This window comes from Falco peregrinus, unplaced genomic scaffold (genome assembly GCF_023634155.1).
Source record: "Falco peregrinus isolate bFalPer1 unplaced genomic scaffold, bFalPer1.pri scaffold_29, whole genome shotgun sequence".
Lineage (NCBI taxonomy): Eukaryota > Metazoa > Chordata > Aves > Falconiformes > Falconidae > Falco > Falco peregrinus.
This window is the reverse complement of record NW_026599598.1, coordinates 1,746,903-1,766,787: the sequence shown is the minus strand read 5'-3', so window position 1 is coordinate 1,766,787 and position 19,885 is coordinate 1,746,903. Positions and strand designations below refer to the sequence as shown.

Sequence of the window (19,885 nt, the reverse complement as noted above, 5' to 3'; positions counted from 1 at the left end):
AAGATCAAAATACTTATTTGGAGGAGCTGAATCCTGCTTTCTACAAAGATTATTTCAAAAGCCAACGCTGGTCTGCTGTAATGAATTATCATAAAAGAACACTACGAATTATATAAAATAACAGCTCTATGACCCTGATGTTGAGGGATATTTTCCTTTCCATCGATAGGACAGAGAAAACATGGGTGCAGACATAGAAATCTCATACACATCATTCAATGAGGAAGAATCAAACTAGTTCTTATCAGGTTGTTCTGGTTCAGCTTGCAAGAAAAGAAAAAACCCAAATGACAATTGGTTGTAATCTGCATTTATAGCACAGTTCCAAATAGTTTCATTTTTTTTAAGATTCTTTTCCAACATTAAATCACTTACAAACCCACACAATCTACTGGCCCACCTATATTTTTCAGGTCCTCTGCTTTAGCCATCTTACAGTTTGAGTCCTCTCATGAAAGAAGTGTATGGAACGTTATTAAGAATGGCTCCATAGCAAAACTTTTGTATTTAAAAAAATAATTAAAAAACAAACAGCATTTGATTTCAGGAAACTTGGTGGTCTAGCAGTATGGAAATACCTTAGCAAGATTATCATAATCACCTTTTATCCCCTTTTTACACTGATTTTAAACTCATCTTAGTAGATTCATACAAAGCAGACTTTCATGACAACTACTCGACAAGTAGATTTACAAACTCCCAGGAGCTTTTAAAGTTTTGCTTCCAGCTTACTGGATTAGCTTCTTCAGCTATTCTATTGTACTTACACTACAAGCAGGACTGACCATCTAGTAAAAAAGAAATCCTTCAGATGAGAGTTCTACCCCAACAGCAAAACTTCCCTGCCATTCTACACTCCAGATGCTCAAGAGACAGCATCACAAAGTACAGGCAGAAACCCTGAACTCACATTTTAGCTCCTAGGCAAAGCATAACAGAAAGGTATAAAAAAAAATTAAGGCGGGGGGAAAAAATGCTTGGCCAGATCATAGCTTTCTCCTGCTACATCATCATCCAAGGATGTTTAGGTGTTCAGACAGGTCAGCCCTAAACCACATACACTTTCATCACTATGCCACAAGAACCTGAATCCAAAAAAATAAAAACACATCCAAAGAACACACATCATGCAAACAAGGTAACTTCCTTTACAAACTTGCCAGCAAGCGCCGTGGGAGCTGGTGTTAATTAACAAATACTAAGCACTTCATTGCTATAGCGCGCACCCACACCGTAAGCGCATTCCTAAGGCAGACATCGATAACAGCTCACTTCAGCCTATACGTGTTTACAGACAAACATTTAGTCCACCAGGAAGTTACCAGTCTGGCGCTCCCCTGAAACAATCCGCGAGCGTGCTCCGTGTCTGTCTGCAGCTGGAAGCAACACACCAGGTGATCCTTCCTCCGGGCTTTCAGAATCCGTCTGTGTAACATAAAACACGGGCGTGAGCATCGGTACAAATTCTCAACTCATTTCTACGCAAAATGTTCCTGCTAAGCCAACTTGCACAGCATGGAATCACAAAAGCCTTTGATAAGCCCCTTGGAAAGGGCACGTCAAGACACAGTCTATTGGAAAATCACAGCAGACTTGTGTGTTTTCAGATCTTAGGCAAAAACCTCACAACTCATCTAAACTATTCTGTCACGTTGGCAAACTGCACAGCCGCAAGAGAGAATTAACACGGTAACTCGAGCTGTGGGTTGTAACTGCAGGTCTGGGGGGGACCCAACTTTCGGACTGAACTGGCACCCGACACTCAAATTTGTGCTGATGTTCCCCAGGCACACATCCTGCAGTGGGGAGCGAACACGTTGCTACTCCCAGTTGCACGGGCTGAACAAAGACGAGCAAGACAAAGCTTACAGAAACCAAAGCTACCTAAACCCCCCCAATAATATTTTAGCCTTGTATTTGTAAGAAGGAGATGGGGAAGAGTTCCTTCTTCCTCACAAGAAAAGTCAGAGGGGGTAAGCTACAGACTCTGCTCGTTTTCTTCTAACCCATTACCACAGACAGGAAGAACTAAAAGGGCCAACACAGCCAGCACGTGTGGTATCTCTGTTGAGCATTACTTTCAAAAAGGGCCAAAACGGTAGAAAGGCTCTTTTCCGAAGCAGCTAATCATCTAGGCTGCAGACCCTAAGGGCAACCACTGAACACGTCAGCGGAACAGAGTTGTGTGGTGAAAAAGCAACAATCCCGCCAGCCCCCGTGAGGAGCTCAAGAGTATTTTAAGCAGCAAGAAACTTCACTGCCGCAATACTGTACTAGAAACCCAACTGCAAGGGCCAGTTGCCATGAGACCCAAATCATTAGCTCGACCTACCAGCATCCCAAGCCTCGCTGAACAGCTAGCACACAGCACAAGTATTTCAAGGGCCCCCAGTTACAAACATACAGCAGAACCAGGAAGAGAGGAAATAAGCCTCAGCCGCGGCCGGGCCCAAGCTCCGAGTGCTTCTGGATCTCACTCCCCACCCCCACCACTGGGAACCCTGGTCTCCTTCACAGGAAATACCTCAGAATCCCAGGGAGATTCAGCATCTTCCTCTTCCTCTGCTCCCACTGCTGTCAGGGCACCTACAAATGCAGGAAGAGGGGAGACACTGAGCCCTTCTATTTCACTCTGCTTTTCCCCATCACCCCTGCGCCCAAAAGGTGCACAGCGGTTCTGTTGCTGAGGACAAACTAAGGAGTGAGTGTTATTCAAGGGTTTCTTCACACCCAGCACACAACATCATGGTATTTCCTTTAGATCGCCACCTCTCTTGCCTCCTCTCCAGCAGAAGATGGCTATGCACAACAGCTGACACAGCTACAAGCAGCACTGAAGACGTGTTTGGGTCACACTCAGGAAAAGGCTCCAGCACGCTGCAACCCTGTGGCATACGGAGTTTAGGTCACCTGCTCTCCAGTCCACAGCTCCAGAAATTGCCATTGACTACCACCATCCACTGTGCAAGAAGTACCATAGAAACACCACCCGACACATCTTCATGCTAAAATCACCAAGAAACAATGCTCCTTTTGTAGCACTACCAGAAAAGATCTTCCTTGACTAGCAGTTTTTACCCTGCACCTTCCCAGAAGGTAGACACCTAAGCATTGCCATTTAAAAAGAGGAGAGGCTCACAGCCCAAAAACTCACCCCAAACACACAACTTGTCTCTGTCTCAGGGGCTAACATCCCAATCTCTTCTCTACTAGACACACGCAAGGCTCAGTCTCAGTAGGTTCCTGGCCAGATTAAACTATCTTCATTTCTCTGTTTTAAGCTAGTCCGTTAGGTAAAACTGATTCAGGATTCGCTCTCGTGGAGACATGCGCACAAAAAATGGGAAAGGAGCTAGAGACCAGTGAGGGCACCCGTCCTAGCAGAGGGGAACTGCTGGTTCCAGCCTCAGCTAGGACTACTTACACTGTGCCAAACGCAGGCTTATGCTAAAATGCACAGACAGAAGAGCATGTATAGGCACAACACCTGGAATACAGCAGGTTCTGCCAGGCCCGCTCTGTAGCATTTGATCAGCAGCTACACACGCTCTGGTAACACCTACCACACCACTCTACTCTCTGGAGACAGAGAGTGGAAAGTGTGCCTTCTCCTCCTGCTCCAAGACCTGAGGTGAGCACCAGAGTGCTCAGCCCTGACTGACGGGGCAATGCTTTCAAGCACACTCAAGCGTGGCACTGGAGAGACTTTCTACGTTTTAAAACTGGACAAGGTGAGGCACTGGAACAGAACAGCTTTCTCTCAGATTGACTCAAATCTTTCCCAGGCTTCAGCCAAGAGCAATCACAACTTTTCAGTCTGACAGCACGGGCCAGAAAGGGCAATACTACTGTCACACCAAGACACTCTAATCCTCCTCTTTTTCAACTGTGCATTTTGTTCTGATCGCTTCAGGGAGAACACAGCAACAAAACCAAGAATGACACCTGCTCCATTTAGCATCGTTTGGAATCCAAGGCCACAATTTGTTCTTCAGGAACGAATGATAAGGAACAAAAGCTACTTTCCTCCTTGCCAATGCCCACTAGGGTTCACAGGCAAGGGAAAGACTTACTGTTTCAGAAGTCAATCACCATTTCAGTTCATTTACTGTGCATTAATATTTATAGAGGAAGAACTGGGAGCAGTATTCACTAACTCACTTCTCTCACCAGTGTTGTCTTTGGAAGCACTGTGGACTTGATGGCTATCATTACAAATAGAGTTTTTCACACCCTCAACAACTGCAGTTTGTAGCTCTTCACCAGCGTCTTCCTTTTCCTGCTCCTTCTCCTCTTCTTCCTGTTCAGGTGATTTTTCCTAAAAGAGATTGACCAAACAGCTGGAAATAGCAGAAACAAGCACCTTCTTAGCCACCCATCGACAACAACTTTAAAAATACTTCTCCTGTGTAAGACAACAGGGAAACTTTGTTGAGCTTTGTTTTACAAGGCCTTCAGTTTTTCTGGGAATCTCTGAGGAGACAGCAATGACATTAGCCCTAAGTCATTAGCCCTGGCTCTGCAAAGCTCCTGAGAAGCAATTCTTCCTGTCAGCCTAACTCTAGCTTTCATTTCAGTTACATTGTTTTGGAACACGCTCCTTTTCCTCTACTTTGCTCCAGGAAAATCACTAACTTCCTGCTCTCAATCTGACTCAAACTTTTTGGTTCCTCATTTTCAGCCATCACACCAGGTATTTTACTAAATGGCAATAAATCTTGACAGATAAAAACTGTACATACAACTGAGAAAAAAATTAATTTATTTCAGAAAAATTATACTGCCTATTTGTTTTCCTGCAAAACCACTGCAACCAATAAAAAAAACCATTGAAAATACTGCCCAATATTATTCTTATACCTAAGAAACTGCTTTGGTTAGGAGTAAAGGCATTTTCTATTATAAAAAAAGGATGATCAAAAGATGGATATACGTGAAATATTAACAGAAATCCAGTTTACCTTTTGGTTCTTACCTTTATCACCCTTAGAAAATACCTTTGTGATTGAATCAACCTTATATAACTTACTTTGGTGCCTGAGTGAAACGCTGCTCTTACATTTTCGTCATGCCTATTCAAGCACAAGTGTTCCCTTTCTTGTTTCAGTGCTTCACAGACTTTATTATCTACTTCACATTGCTCTTCTTCTGTATCTTCATCATCCACTTGTTCAAGACAGACAGAGTTTGGTCTTTGACTTTCAAGCCTTGGGCTTTTTCCTGCTGACAAAGAACTATTATCACTTTCAAAGCCATTACTGAAGCTTGACTTTTTCTCCTTAAGACCACAACTATCTGAGAGAAGCTGAGGTGTCTCTTTTTTCCAGTTTGTCATCTTAGATTCTGCAAAAAGGGAGTCATCATTTCTGTGAAACTTTGCCTGAATCATGCTTTTCTTGTTCCAGCTTTCTTGTTTATCTTGCAAATTATTTAGATTCTGAAAGACAGTTTGCTTTGGTACCGACTTGCAAGATACTTCATTATTCACCGTCTTTGGAGACATGGCACTTATGTCAAAACAACAAAAGGAGTTATGGGAATGGCAACAGGCATGTTACCAGATTAACGGAGTAATCTGGGAATGTCTGGAAAAGGAACCAAGTCAAGGATGGGCAGGATGGAGGAAGGACTTCGCCAGGGACAAAGGCTTAGGAGAGGATTAATACCTTCATTTTAACAACATGACTTGTTTTTTCTGAAATGCCTAAGTGCAGTGTTTTCAAAGTGCTACTTTTCTCATTTACTATAGGAAAAGAATTGTTTAAAAAACTACTTAGCAAATCTACTTTTATATATTAGTATACTATGCAATCTTTTCCAAATAGCTTACTGTTTTTCCTGAACTGCTGGGAAACATTCATTAACAATGTCAAATTTGGCTTCTGCAGCTTCTGTAAATAAATGATTATTTTCTTTTAGAACACTAACGACAACAACAAATCCTTTGGTCACATCAAACCTTGAACACTAAATGTAATCAGGCTGTCCTTTCGACAGCGGTCAGGTGCTGGCTCCATCCTATACTTCTAACTACAAAAACACTCCTCACATATGCAATTCAGTGAGTATTTCACCCCCAAAATACCATGCAGGCACCCTTCTGAAAATTGTTTCCAAAACTATGGTTACATGCATAGCAGTTTGAAAAATCTGGGTTTAATATTTGTAGTACTTCAGTAAAACTCAGTTATATTTAAGATCGCAGCTTCTGGATGCTTACCTGCAAGTGTGCACAAGGGAAGTAACTGTTAAGAACCCTAGGTTTAATGCATTAATTAGTCCCTGCAAGTACACTTACCAGAATATCCTGAAATTTCAAAAACATGCCAAAAAATGCATAATTTGTATTTAAATCGGTGCAAGAAAATGAAATCATGTTAAAACTGAACATGCTTGCACCTCCAGTATTAGAGTAGGTTGAACTAGAACACTGCTTCCTCATCGCTGCAGAATCCCAGAGCAACAGAACAGATGCTCCAGACATCACTGCAGAAGTTAATAATGCTTCAGAACACTAGCAAAAAAAGCAGGCCTGAGAGCTTGTAGCTGACAAAAAGAATACTACCTAAGCATTCAAAAAAAGGAGGGAAAACATGCAGTGTGAGATTGCATGCAAGCACAGAATGCCATCTCAATAGAAAAAAAAAAGATGACCCATTTGAGTAACTCATCGGCTGAGCACTCTTGAGTAACCTGATGAGGAGGAAAGGAGAACTAGGTGATGAAGGATTTCAGTACATCTTCATTAAAAAGTGCCCTTTATCGGTTAGGATTCTATCACGAAATTTACAGGAAACATTAACAGTGTTTGGGGAAGAACAGAACAGGTTATATTAGTAACTTATAAACTTAAAATCTGACTCAAATGACCAAGAACAAATAAAACTGTGGCGATTTATCTCGTCGCCTATTGCTCTTTTGCCTCAAACCACAAATCTACTGCATGATCTGCCACAGCTACAGGTCTTTTAGGAAAAACTCACAGCAGAAGAAAGGCTGGCAGGTCAGAGAGTGCTTCTAAGGAGAAAACAATATTGGCTAGAACTGTAGTTTCTTTCAATCCCCCAGAAAACTTGCCTTCAGATCACTTATTTTTATAGGACATTTACTGTAAATACACCGTACCTTGGGAGTAAAATCGAGTTCTTCCTCAGAAGTATGCCAACTGACATCGCTCCCCTCTTTCTCCAAGCTTCTTAAAAAGTAAAGCAAAATGAGTACCGTGTCTCTCCAATCATTCCTCAGGTATGTGCTGGGTATGTTTAAAGTCTTACCCGATTGAGTCTCCTTGCGACAAGCCGTCTATTGCTGTTCAAACACGAATTGACATGTTGAAATTAGATTTGGCATGCTAAAAATTAACCAGCACATACAAACATTTAACCTGGACAACTCTACATGTCATAACAGAATGAAACTTTGGGGAGTCAACTTAACGTAAGACAGCATGAATGAATGCATGCATTTCCAAACAACTGCTTTTTCAAGCCACACTGAATTGACAAAACAAAAAAGACTAGAGTTTTAGATCCTTTGAACTTTTATACCTAAAAGTTTAAGAACTACCTCTAAACTAAAAAAGCCCAGCATAGCATGAATATGCTGTGTTAATAAACAGTTATAAAATACTGGTGCTTTAGCAAGACGGTAAATAAATGAACTGCTGAAGTACTCATACTGCACACACAAGCACACCCTGTTGACAGAGATTTTACTGGTTTATATACTATACTAGCTGGTGCTCTACCCACTTACACGTTATCCTGAAAAGGTAAAAAACATCAAAAAGCATAACCAAGATCTAAAGCTTATCCTCACGTAGAAGAATCCCCAGCAGTTCTCTACGCTGCACCAAAAAGGGTATTCAACAGGCAAAACAGGCGTACCCAGGGCACTCTATACTACACTCCAAGCTTTCATCCATGTTAAGACAGCAACTGGCACATAGGATCACAGGATAAATCAGGTCACAAGGGACCTCGGCAAGTCTCTCAGCCAACCGCCTCCTCAAAGCAGGCTCGGCTCTGAGGTCAGATGAGGCTGCATAGAGCTTTATCCAGTCTGATCTTGAACCATTCAAGGAGGGAGACTGCACAACCTCTCTGCTTTACTGTTCTCACCATGGTGAAGCTGCCCACATTCCGTTAGAAATTCTCTTCTTTCCATTTATGCCTCTTGTACCTTTGCTTCATGTGACACACCACTGGGAGGCACCTGTCTCTGTCTTCTCCTCACACGTACTGGAAGCTGCTGCTGGGTCCCCTTCAAAGTCATCTCTTCTCTAGACTGAACAAGCCCGGTTCCCCCAGTCTCTCCCCCAAAGGCAAGGAGTCCTGCTCCTGGCAAAGCTTGATGGCCCTCCACTGAACTCGCTCACGGATGAAAGACCACTCTCTCTTGCACTGGGGGCTCAAAATTATACCCAGGGAGCTGGACACAACCCAGGGACTGCCAAGAAGCGGTGTACAATCCCCTCCCTCAGTCTCCTGGCTATGCTGCTCTTCATACCGCCCAGGACACCGTTAACCCTCTCAGCCGGCAGGGCACCCTGCTGGCTCATTCTCAGCTCACTTTCTGCCAAGACCCTCTGGCTATTCCCAGCAAAGCAGCTCTCCAGCCAGGCAGCTCCAGCACGTGCTGTAGCAAATGGTTGTTCCTTTCCATGTGCAGGACTTGGCATCTGCCCTTGCTGAATTCTGTTAAGACAGGCCTGACAGCCCATTTACCCAGCTTGTCAAGATCCCTCTGAACGGCAGCGTGGCCCAGATGCACATGTTGCAAACTCAACCATAGCGCACTCTAGCACACCACCGATGTACTAAAGAAACCTGAACTCTAGGAATCCAGCCTGAAGAGTGCGAAAACCTCTCAATTATCAACACCTAAGATGAAATAAAAGGCCTCTTCAATTCCCAGGACAGAAAGGAAAAAACCAAACAGAGCCTCCACATCGTATCTATTTCAGCATTCCTCAAGTCCTCGATAATTAGTTCTCGTTAACTATCATCACAAAATGAAGTTGCTTATAAAGAGGAGATTGGTGGCCTTCCATAAAGTTGTATGATGACAGCCAAACCGAGGTCTTAGACAAAATCATTAAACGGAAAAGAAAACAAAGGGCATATCATGTTGAGTAAGTTATCTGAACTTTTGCTTTCCATGGATAGTAACTTTAAGCAAGGATCAAAACCAGTTCCCATTCTCCTTTAAAAAAGCAAGAGAGAAAGTTTATGAGCTAGTTTTCAGACAGATCTTGATGCCCTACTGTAGAAACGGGATCTAGAAAAGTAGTATCTAGGGATCACTTGCTTCTACTTTAATTGAAGTCCATTTTCATTTTGGAGTAACAGAAGAGCATATATATTTTTTTTTAATATTATTTACTATCACTAATGACACAAAGCAATCACTCAATTCAGTAATTAAGGACCCGTGCAAAACACGCAAACAAAAAGCACCCAAAGCCTGCTCTCAAACCTAATTTATAAAACCAAAACCATCAGAATAGAGACCTCCAAGATAATAAACATCACAGGTGTGTTAGTATTTGTACATCACACAGCATGTTCCATAGTTGAAATGCTACTGTATAGAATACCTTTCTTTGGTTTTCCCGTTCTTGATGTCTGGCTAGGAGATTGTGGCATTCCTATATCCATTTAGGGAAAGGCGTGTCAAGGACAGACCAAACAAGGGCACCAGAATAAATGTGAATCCCCCGAAATTTGGAAAACATAACCAGTACATTAACAAAGCTATAGCAATGGGAGAATGTACTGTGACCATCAGCCTACTCTACAGTTACAAGAAGTAGAAGCCAAACCTATCACAACCTACAGAACTCTACTCTTAAGGGACAGTGTCAAACACTGTAACTTAATTTACTTGCTCCATTGTAGAATACCTATATTCCAATATTTTGAAACACTGAAACAGATTCGTGGCAGTTTACTGTACTGCCAACTTTGCATTTCTCTCAGCTTGACTAGTCCTTGCCCAGCACTGACTGCCAATGCAATTCCTTCATATTTGTAGAGTGTTTTATACGTACGGCACACGTAAAATCCCTCCGTCTAAGCATCCCAAAAATCTGTAGGTGCCAACAAACTTTGGAGGTACACTAGCCAGTTGTGTCAGATGGTGCCTGATGCAGACACAGCCCCCTCCTACCTCAGTTTGAAGGTAAAAGCCCTGCATATATTGATTTGACCATGCTGAACTGCTCACGTAGAGAAGCTACGCCACCAGCCAGAACGCAGGCTTGACAAGCAGTTGGAGTGAATACCCTGTTCCCCCAGGGCTATAGGGCAGGCCACAACTGGACCAAAACGGGTGCACTGACTGCTGTGAGTGTCATGCATGTGTGCTTGTGTGTGTACGCGTGTCTATGTGCTGTGGAACAGAAGCTTTAGAATACAAATCACCATCCACCTGCTCTACCCATCCTACTTAGTAAAATGTTATTTTTTATATCAATGAATGGTGTGGTTCTGTTATTGCAGCTACCCAACACCAAATGTCTGTGTGACAAGGCCGTAACATTTGCCTCAGAGCAACAGGGCGTCCTGCTTATATTGATGTTACCACAAATACACGGAATGGATGTGGCAAGAGGACTCCTATCAAAAATACACATGTAAGAGTTAAAAAAGGACCTCAAGGTTGTTTCTCATTCCTTCTCCATTTCTCAGTTTTCTTAAAAGGTGATACAGCAGATAAAAAGCACACTGAAGCACTCGTTTCTTTTCCAAGAGCTCTATGATGAAAAACCAATGGTTTCTGTAGGAACAACACACCAATACGCAGTGCAGCAGCTAAAAAAAGCTGCCACTGAAGACATACTAGAAATCTGAACCCTCGCTTTTAGAAAAAATACATAATTACTTTTTGCCAAAGAAATTCCAACTTCAAATCTGAAAAGTCTGTCATTCGATATGCTAGAGGTGGAAGCCATTCATTTGGAGGTTTTTGCCAGTCTGTCTGTAATCAACAAAAAGGTTCATGTTCTGACAAAAAGTAAACACTCAAATAAGCATGAGCCAACTTCTTAAATGTACCGACTTGCTCACTAGAGGCGAATATTTTGAACAATGTTCAACAAGTGCAAAAGTAGCAGCAAAAGGAGGAAGGACTACATTGAAGATCCCAGAAAAACAGGAATGAAGAGCAAGATTAAAACAAAGAATTCAAAGTGGGTATTCCTCCGTTGTCCCACGATCAGTTGAGCTTCTCCTCTAACAGGGGCTTCAAAGCTTTTACTGCAGCCTGTCAAAGGGACTCATGATGCAGGACCTGCGCTTTGTGTGTGCAAGCAAGAGACTGCAGAATCAATGCCACTAAGCGTTCCCTGCATGCTACTAATCCCTCTCACTCAACAGGCCGGGGTCATTTTCCAGGAAACTGAGCACAAGGAGAAAAAGATTCGTACTACTCAAGAAAAACAAGCCCTACTATAAACAGTTTGAGAACACAGCACACTCTTTCTCCTCCCAAGTCCTTAACCCACATAAATATGCTCTTCACACTTCCTATGCCTCTTCAAGTGAGGATTTCCCATAACGTTGTGGACTTATGCTAGTAGTATTACTGTCTTCAAGGAACTGAGCAAATTACTTGGTTCAAGAACCCATATTTCCCTGAGGGCATATTAATTTTGGAATCACACAACAGTATTATTCTTCAAGCCACATATTTTAAAATAACCCAGGCCTGCCAGTCATCACAATGTGGTACCACAGCAATTATCTATGTGCACAGGAGGCAGCCACAGAGTGCTGCTTGGGTAAAAGCAACATTTTGTTGATTAAACTACCTGTACCAAGCCCTTTCCAAAAATAAAATAAAATATAAAAACCTCCGCATCTTCCTTCAGTCTATCAAGAAACTTTACACATCGCTGACTAGATCAAAATAACTAGTCCTAAGTCAAAGGAACAAAGTTTGGCTCTAAACTAAATTCCCCTACCTGGGAAAAGTGAACTCGGAAAAATATCTCACGTTTTGCTCATATTTCACGACATATTTTAAAAAGGAGTAATAAACTGTGTTTGAACGCTGTCTGCTGCCCATTTGCCACAAAGTTCTGATGTAACACCCTTAAAAAAAAACCAGAAAGGATAGAACTTCCCACTGTAGGGCCTGAGATGTAAAGTACAAGAAGTTCGATCTATATTAAAAGATTAGTTTTCTAAGATTCCTCTAGGGCTATATGAGCTCATAAGCGTAGACTGGATCTTAAAAATTAAGGAGTTGTGGTTTTTTTTTTTATTATTTTAAAATGAACTCACTGAAGGAGCTAATTTTTTGATAACAAGGCAATTCAATTGTTTTTCTGGATCACAAGTTAATATGGACTTTTTAACGTTTATTTCATACAATTACTGGAAGTAGAAGTGTTATTTATTTTTACTGGAATCAAACTATGTCCATGAAGATACAGTACACACAGAAGCTGCATTATTGTTCCTAACCAAGTGACTTTTCCAAGACGATTTTTCCTAAGTATGTCTCTACAGCACCTACACAGAAACAATCGTAACGGATGCTGAGAAATAAGACAACTCACTAAAAGCAGCTTAGTGCAGGTGAAACTATTAATATTAAAACACCACTGCACAAACTCAGTGGCTATCAACAAGACATGTACAGTCCTGCTAACTCATCTGTTGCTTCCCAGCTACAGGAAGATGCACAACTACTCAGGATGAACCTACTGCTTTTGCAATTCATTTTCACAATCTGACTGGCCATCTAAGGTACAAGTACACACCCCAAAACCAAAACCACTCTCACCTAGTTCCTTCCCTGTCCCCCTTCTCTCTCGGTATGAAAACCTATACAGATGGGCAATCTGGCAGGCAGAAGGCAACAACCCGGTACGTGGGCCCGTAGCACACAAACCGCAGCTGCCTTCACCCCTGACAAGAAGCACCTCCAACCAGCAACAAGTCAGCATATTCACAAAGCTTCTTGCGCTACCCCACCTGATGCCTCCACTAAAGTCAACGGTGAACACAGCGAGCGCTGACAACACAAACCCCCTAAAGAAAAGGCCACAGCGATTTTCCTCGTGAGCTCCTGCGTGATTAAAGATCCTACCTCCTCTGTCCACAGCAGGTGCACCCAACGTCAAGCCAGCAGCTCCGGCCCGGTGAGGAATGCCAGGTACTGTGTCGCCTTGTGCACCACCCTCGTCTCTGTCTCCCCGGAATGCGTATGCCACCAGTTGTGTACAAAGACTATATAGGGAAAGAGAAGAAACGTATTTGGTAAAAACAACCACATACTTGCTTATACAGTTTAATAGAACAGTTAACAGCCACTTATCCACCCTACACGTATTCACAGCCGTAGGAATTCATATGCTTGTATGCATTCACCGAGAGTAATACACACAGAACTTACTGCACGGCTACTACCTACTTCAATATTCACTACAGTCATGTTCACTCTAGAGGTGCATATCCACACCTACGAAGCCATTAGCTCCAGCTCGGCACAGTATTTTCAGCCTAGCTGTTAAGCACACATAACCACCTTAGAGAAGGGATACGCACAGGTACAAAGCTATCCATAAGAGGGGTGAAACTGCTTAAGACTTTAACAAAAGGGATATGTTAGATCTCTGAAAGAAAAGGCTGGTAGTTCCTGCTCATTGTAGTGGAAGTCAGTAAGGACAATGGTGCTGGTCTGAGGAGAGGACCGACATGCATTTCAGTTTGCCACGTTCCACCTCTGGGTAACTGTAGGATGCAGACATGTTTTAGAGTTTGTATTGGGCAGGTGCAAGTTTAGCATCAAAACTTGACATCTAACAGACCATTCGGGGCGGAAATTTTCTTCAACATCCAGATTAATACTAGACACAGGGAACGATACGTATCAGAAGACGTCACTGAGCACAGCTTCAGGACAGCTTTCAACACACCATTAAACCTTGCTGCTATTACCAAAACCATTCAAAAGCCACACTGACAACTGACAACCTATTCTAACAATAAAGTCAAAAATTTACCTAGAATATCCATGAGTAACAGCATAATCCTCAGCTGTCCATCCGTTAGTGTCTTTATGGAAAAGATCAGCACCATATCCAAGAAGAACTTTTATTAAATTAAGCTGTCCACCAGATGCTGCAGTCATAAGTGGGGTTCTGAAACACCAAAAATATGTTACGAAGTAGATCATTTGACACAGACACTGTAATTATTTTTATTCCTGTTTGCTCTCAAAAACTACTGTCCTCATTACTGAATGAGCAAAAGAAAAAGCAGTTTTCATTAAATATTAAGAGCAACCATAAAATGCAAGAGGGAGTCAAAACAACCAAACCTTCAATCTTCAGACAAAGCTTCCACATAGACAACACTCACGTACAAACTACGCCACTATGCAGGAGATGTTTTTTTCAAATCGAGGCAGTGCTGCTGAGCTAACAGCATGTTTCCTGCCAGAAGGGACACCACAGGCAATGCCTTCTTGTAATCCTCAACGAGGAAAGCACCCACTGAGGTATGACAACAGCCAAGCGCAGATGTGCTTTCACAAGCCACACAGAAATAGCTGCTATGTGGCTCCCCGTTTTTTTTTTTTCAGAGCTCACTCTCATGCCTCTGATTAATCCAACCTAAAGAATACTAAAGAGACCCATGCAGAGTTTTGACAAACCACTCACCTTTCACAGTGATCTCGAGCATGCACATCAGCTCCTTTCTGCAGAAGAAACTCTGCTATATCTTCATGATGTTCAGAGATAGCAAGAATAAGCGGAGTGTTTCCCTCCTGAAAGGGCAGATAAATAAATTTAAAAATAAAAGTAAAAAAATAAAAAACCCTACAAGAGAAATACTAATACAACTTTTTGAAAGAACTTCTTCAACAAATACAAAAATTTACCTTATTCCGAGCATCAATATTGGCATTATGCTCAAGTAACAGCCCCGCCACGGTTGTATTAGGAGATCGGACAGCAAGGTGAAGGGCAGTGTTGCCGTCAGCATCCGCCAGATGGGGGTTGGCACCGTGCTCTAGCAGAATAGCTACACATTCTTCTTGCTGGCACTGTACTGCCTGGGAACAACACGCAAAAAAGGAAGAACTGCCAGCACTCTGTTACAATTGCCCCGGCTTCCCAATGCTGGAAAATAAGAGCACCTTCAAAGCTGAGCTAACATATGCCTATTCCACGCTGATTACCAGATGCATGCTTCTATGCAGAGCTGTGTAAAGAATCCTTCCAGCCACCTCTCATTTAATGCACAGTTGACAAGCCCCACTTGAAAGAGCATGACATATTCCACATACCTTCATCAGTGGCGATCTGTTATCACTGTCAGTAAGATTTAGCTTACACTTGTTTTCTACGAGATATGTAACAACATGCACATGGCCATTCGCAGAAGCAAGATGCAGCGGTGTCCTAAAAATTAAACATATTAAATTAGCACAGACAACTAGAGAAATAATTTCAGTCTCTGATAAATTGATATGACCACAAGTTTCACTTTGCACAAAGCAAGCTTAAGAAACGATTTCTCATTCTGTTACCAGTAACAGCAGTTGTGCACCAAACACCCGAGACTGGCCAGCAAAACCCCTCCGCAGCATCTGCTTAGTAAGGTGCCATTTCCTTCACTCTAGAACTTAATCTGCACAGATTCCCGTGCCCAGGTGGTGGTCACTGCCTCCAGCAGGACTACACCTGTGACACAGCAAAAAAGACCAAAGCTTGGGAATCTGAGAACTATGGCAAGCAACCCTCTAAGTTCTATAATTATTCATGTGCCAGAAGTATCAGAGATGTAGATGGGCTTTATATAAAGAGTATCAGCGTTTCCCTGCACTTTGAGGATTTCTGCTTTTTCTCTAGCCTGCTTACTACTGCAACAAAACCAAGTACTCACTTGCACCAAAGTGCCCCCCATCACATGCAGCAAACCAGACAGCAGAACACTGTAATCCTGAGTACAGGAAAGTAATACCTGATCCTTCAGATATGTATAACTATGATAGTCATAATAAGCCTACTACAGAGGAAGTCCTCTCCAGGGACGGAATACTGTGTTTCCATAATACACGACCAGCATAAGAAAATGAAACTCTTTTCTTCAAGTTAAAGCCTTGCCAGAGGAAAAAAAAAAAAAAACCACAAAAAAACACCCCAAAAAACCCCTCCTTCAAACCACAGATCATCTTAGGTCTGATGTCAATTAACCAGCCTACTTATACTGAAAGAAATTGCCCAGAAAGTCCTTGCATGTGTTTCCCCCTAAATCAGAGGCACAAATCAGCACAAGCTTCACTCTGTGCAGAAGCAAAGCACCTGCTGCTCTGCAGGACACCTGTCCCAACAGAGCAGAAGACAAGCTAGAAAACAGCTGGGACCTTCCTCCCTTGAAGGTGATGCAGTAACAATCCCACAGGTCCTCAAGAACTGAGGGGAACACCAGCACTGGTTCTGAACCACATCGCTGCAGGTAGGTCCTTCTCTGTATTTAGGAAAGCTCAACTAGCCTTGCAATTGTTTGGGTACCTTGCTGAGACAGGAGCACAACAGCTCCCTGGCTAAGGGGGAATGGAAAGGGAGAGGTACACAAATGCAGTGGCAGGTGATGCAGAAACACAGTAATCTGTAACACAGATACTTGCTACAGGGCAGCTGACATCCTCCTCCACTGCAACAAAGATGAGGATGAGAGAAATACAGAAAACTTCAAAGAATTTGTAATGTCTTGCTACAGACAGGGAACAGACTGGAGCACTGACAGAGGAGTAGCTCAAGAGCAACTACCACCACTTTTTGAGAAATTCCCATGGAAACATGCGGGATTCTTCATCTCTGAAGAAATGACTGACTGAGATTATCTGAAAGCTAACCAGGACCGGTTATGAAGGAGTCCACAATCATCTGAAAGCTGCTACTACCAACCGCCAGGAAGCATGACAGATGTGAAGTAGTCACTATCAGCTCTGCAAACAGAAAAGCCTTCAGAAAACTTGTGGACTTGCTGCTGTCCTCCTCATCCAAGCCTCTCAGTCCGTCAACAGGAGACGGCTCTGCTTGGAGCAAGGCCTGCTGTGCTCCACAGAAGATCCACTTCAGGGAACAGGCTGGCAGAGAACACCAGGGCTCAGGGTTGCCTGTCCCTGCAAGAGGCCTCCAGTAACACCGAAGTTCTTCTGCCACCCAGCCCTGGGGACACTGCCCAGATTCTGTTCCTGCTCCTGCAATGCTACGCTGATCACCTACAGAGTAGAGGAGAACTGCTGATGCCTGAGCAGCCACGAAACAACCCCACTGGGAAACAGCAGGTTGGCAGTACACACTTTGAATGGCCCTTGAGCCGACAACCCAGCAGCTACAAGCCAAGCAATGAAAGCGCTGGAGTTCAGTCTGACAGGCAGCTGACAGGGTCAATCTCCCTTAGCGATGAGCTCTGACCCAGGATCCATGACTAGCTGGCATTGTGCCTGCAGTGCTTCCAACTCTGTGCTGACTTTTGCCCGTCTCTGTCAGTGAGGCTGAAGGTTTTGCTAGACCACCTCTGAAAGCTGCCTGCTCCTAACTGATGCTGTATCAGGCACACTTTCGGGAGGTCTTATGGGCTACAGGACCCACTTTATGGAAGGAACCTGTTGGTGTGATCCTTGCCATGCTCCTGGTGCAGGATTTTGCTTTTGGAAATCCTGAGCAGCAAAACTGAGATATTCATACAACCAACGCACACATTGTTGCCGTTACTTTGCATTATTTCCTACTCTTCACCTCTATTTCCAATGATACCAAGTCTTCCAACACGAAGCCCTGAAACGCAACTGCATCTGGTGGTCACTCACAACACACATCACACCCACAAGCACTAAGAGGGCACAGGTGGCCTTGCAACCCCCATGGCTGGTACAGAGTGCAGTGGCTGCAGCAAGTAGGCAGGCTCTGGCCACCGAATTGCTCTCAGCCTCGCTTTTCAGCACTGGGCATTATCACGGCAAAACCACCACCGTGCTCATCATAGTATGCTGCCTTTTCTTTCTTCCCTCCCTCTCCCCCCCCGCCCCCAGCTTGTTTTTTTACAGTTTGTGACTGTATTTGTCCTCTTATAACACTGATAATTGCCTGGCACACAGAAGGAAACCCTTCAGAGGAAAAAAAGCTTTCTAGACAAGATGAACTTGAAACGCAAAAACTAGCGAAAATTCATACCAGGGTCTGCTAAGAGCTGGTGACTGACTGCTGACTGAATCAGAAAGCAGTAAGAAGAAAGAGAGAAAGGTTCCAAACTATTTCCATAAATGCCATCGGGCACCTCGACTCTGGCAGCTGAATTATGCACAAAAGTGCACTCAAGCCACCTTAAATGGCACCCCCCACCTCCAGCTGCATAAACAAATACTGGCTGGCAACACTCAGGCACACAGCCCACATGCTGACTGACTGCACTCTTCATTGCCTTCCTACAAATCTAGACAGTTTCAGGTGTTTTCAGGGCAATAAGCTAGCTGGCTGGCAAAAGTCCAGTCTTCAGAAAAGACAGCCCAGGATGCTGAAGTACTCTGATTAAACCAGCATCTCCTCTGAATGTCATGGATGTTTTGACTCAGTCTTTTCAGAAAAGGCATTAACAGCTCGACACATCCAAGACCCAAAAACCTCAGCTGATTCCCTTATGCTTACGGTGGACCATGAGGAGCTATGCTGCAGCCCAGGGCTTCTCCCTAAGATATAACTGCCAAGTACTTGCTGTGCTTGACTCAAAAGCACACATCCTACCACCTGCCAGAAGCAGCAGCTTCCTCTGCATGGCACTGCCCAGATCTTCCAAACCAAGGCACTAATTAGCTGTACCAAGGCCACAGAGCAAACAGCAAAGTAACTGCCACCTAAAATCAGACTGATGTTGCTTTGGCTGCAACACCACAGTCACAAAAGGCACATCAGGCAACCGTCCACACAGCACCAATACACAGCACACTTACCCTTTCCTAAACACAGCGCTTACCCCTCTTTTACTCCCAGCTGAGGCAGTGCAGCTTGCTCAGCTCAACTACTAACCCCGCACGCCGAGGCCTCCGAGGTGCATGCACTCTGCCTTCCAAGCCTGCCTGGAGAATGGCCCTGAGGCTCCTTCTGCAACCCCCCTGGCCAGGCTGCTGCCGGCCCCCTGCCGCTCCTGCGCCCCCAGGCAAGGCAGCACCCCCGGGAACGAGGGCACGGAGGGGGCCGGGGCAAGACGGGGGATGCTCGGCCGACTCCAAGGGCTCCTGGCAGCACAGGCCTGGCTCCCCGCCCAGGCTGAGGCTCCCCGCAGCGATGCTGCCGTTCGCTCCCAGCGCCCTTGAGCTGCCGGCGGCTGCAGCTGCACCTGCGGGTCCCGGCGCTGCCCGCAACCCCCCCGCACCCCGCCCCAGCACCGCCCGGCGCTGCTGCCCCCCCGCCGCTTACCGCTCCGCCGTGTCCCGCTCGTCGATGCCGCATTTCTTCAGTCTCTGCCGCACCTGACCCAGGTCGCCACGGGCGGCCGCACGGTGCAGCTTGCCCAGCTCCTGCAGCCGGAGCTCGTAGGCACCGGTGGGGAAGGGCTTGGCGGCGCTGCCGGCCGCTGCCGGCCGCCCCTTCTTCTTCCTCCCGAACCCGAAAAACCTCTTCATCCCGCGGCACGGTCCCGCCTCAGGGAAGAGATGGCGGGAGGCACGCGGCGGGCTGCGGCAGGCCCCGGGCAGGGCCGGGGGATCGGGGGTCCCGGGCAGGGCATCGGGGGTCTCGGGGCAGGGCATCGGGGGATCGGAGGGCCCCCGGGGCAGGGGGATCGGGGGGGCCCCCGGGGCAGGGGGATCGGGGGGCCCCCGGGGCAGGGGGATCGGAGGGCCCCCGGGGCAGGGGGATCGGGGG

General features: G+C 44.8%; 1 protein-coding gene across 1 annotated transcript in view; it reads right to left on the bottom strand.

Moving 5' to 3' along the window:
* LOC129783324 (ankyrin repeat domain-containing protein 26-like) overlaps nt 1-19,802 on the bottom strand; it is a 52,854-nt gene extending 33,052 nt beyond the window's left edge. Inside the window, 12 exon segments of the mRNA XM_055793311.1 lie at nt 1,323-1,425; nt 2,525-2,586; nt 4,162-4,318; nt 5,805-5,891; nt 7,126-7,195; nt 7,275-7,308; nt 13,099-13,238; nt 14,015-14,152; nt 14,675-14,781; nt 14,896-15,069; nt 15,304-15,418; nt 19,439-19,802. Of these exon segments, the coding sequence (XP_055649286.1) occupies nt 1,323-1,425; nt 2,525-2,586; nt 4,162-4,318; nt 5,805-5,891; nt 7,126-7,195; nt 7,275-7,308; nt 13,099-13,238; nt 14,015-14,152; nt 14,675-14,781; nt 14,896-15,069; nt 15,304-15,418; nt 19,439-19,770 (1,519 nt within the window). The 5' untranslated portion in view covers nt 19,771-19,802.
* Nucleotides 19,803-19,885: the final 83 nt, after the last annotated feature.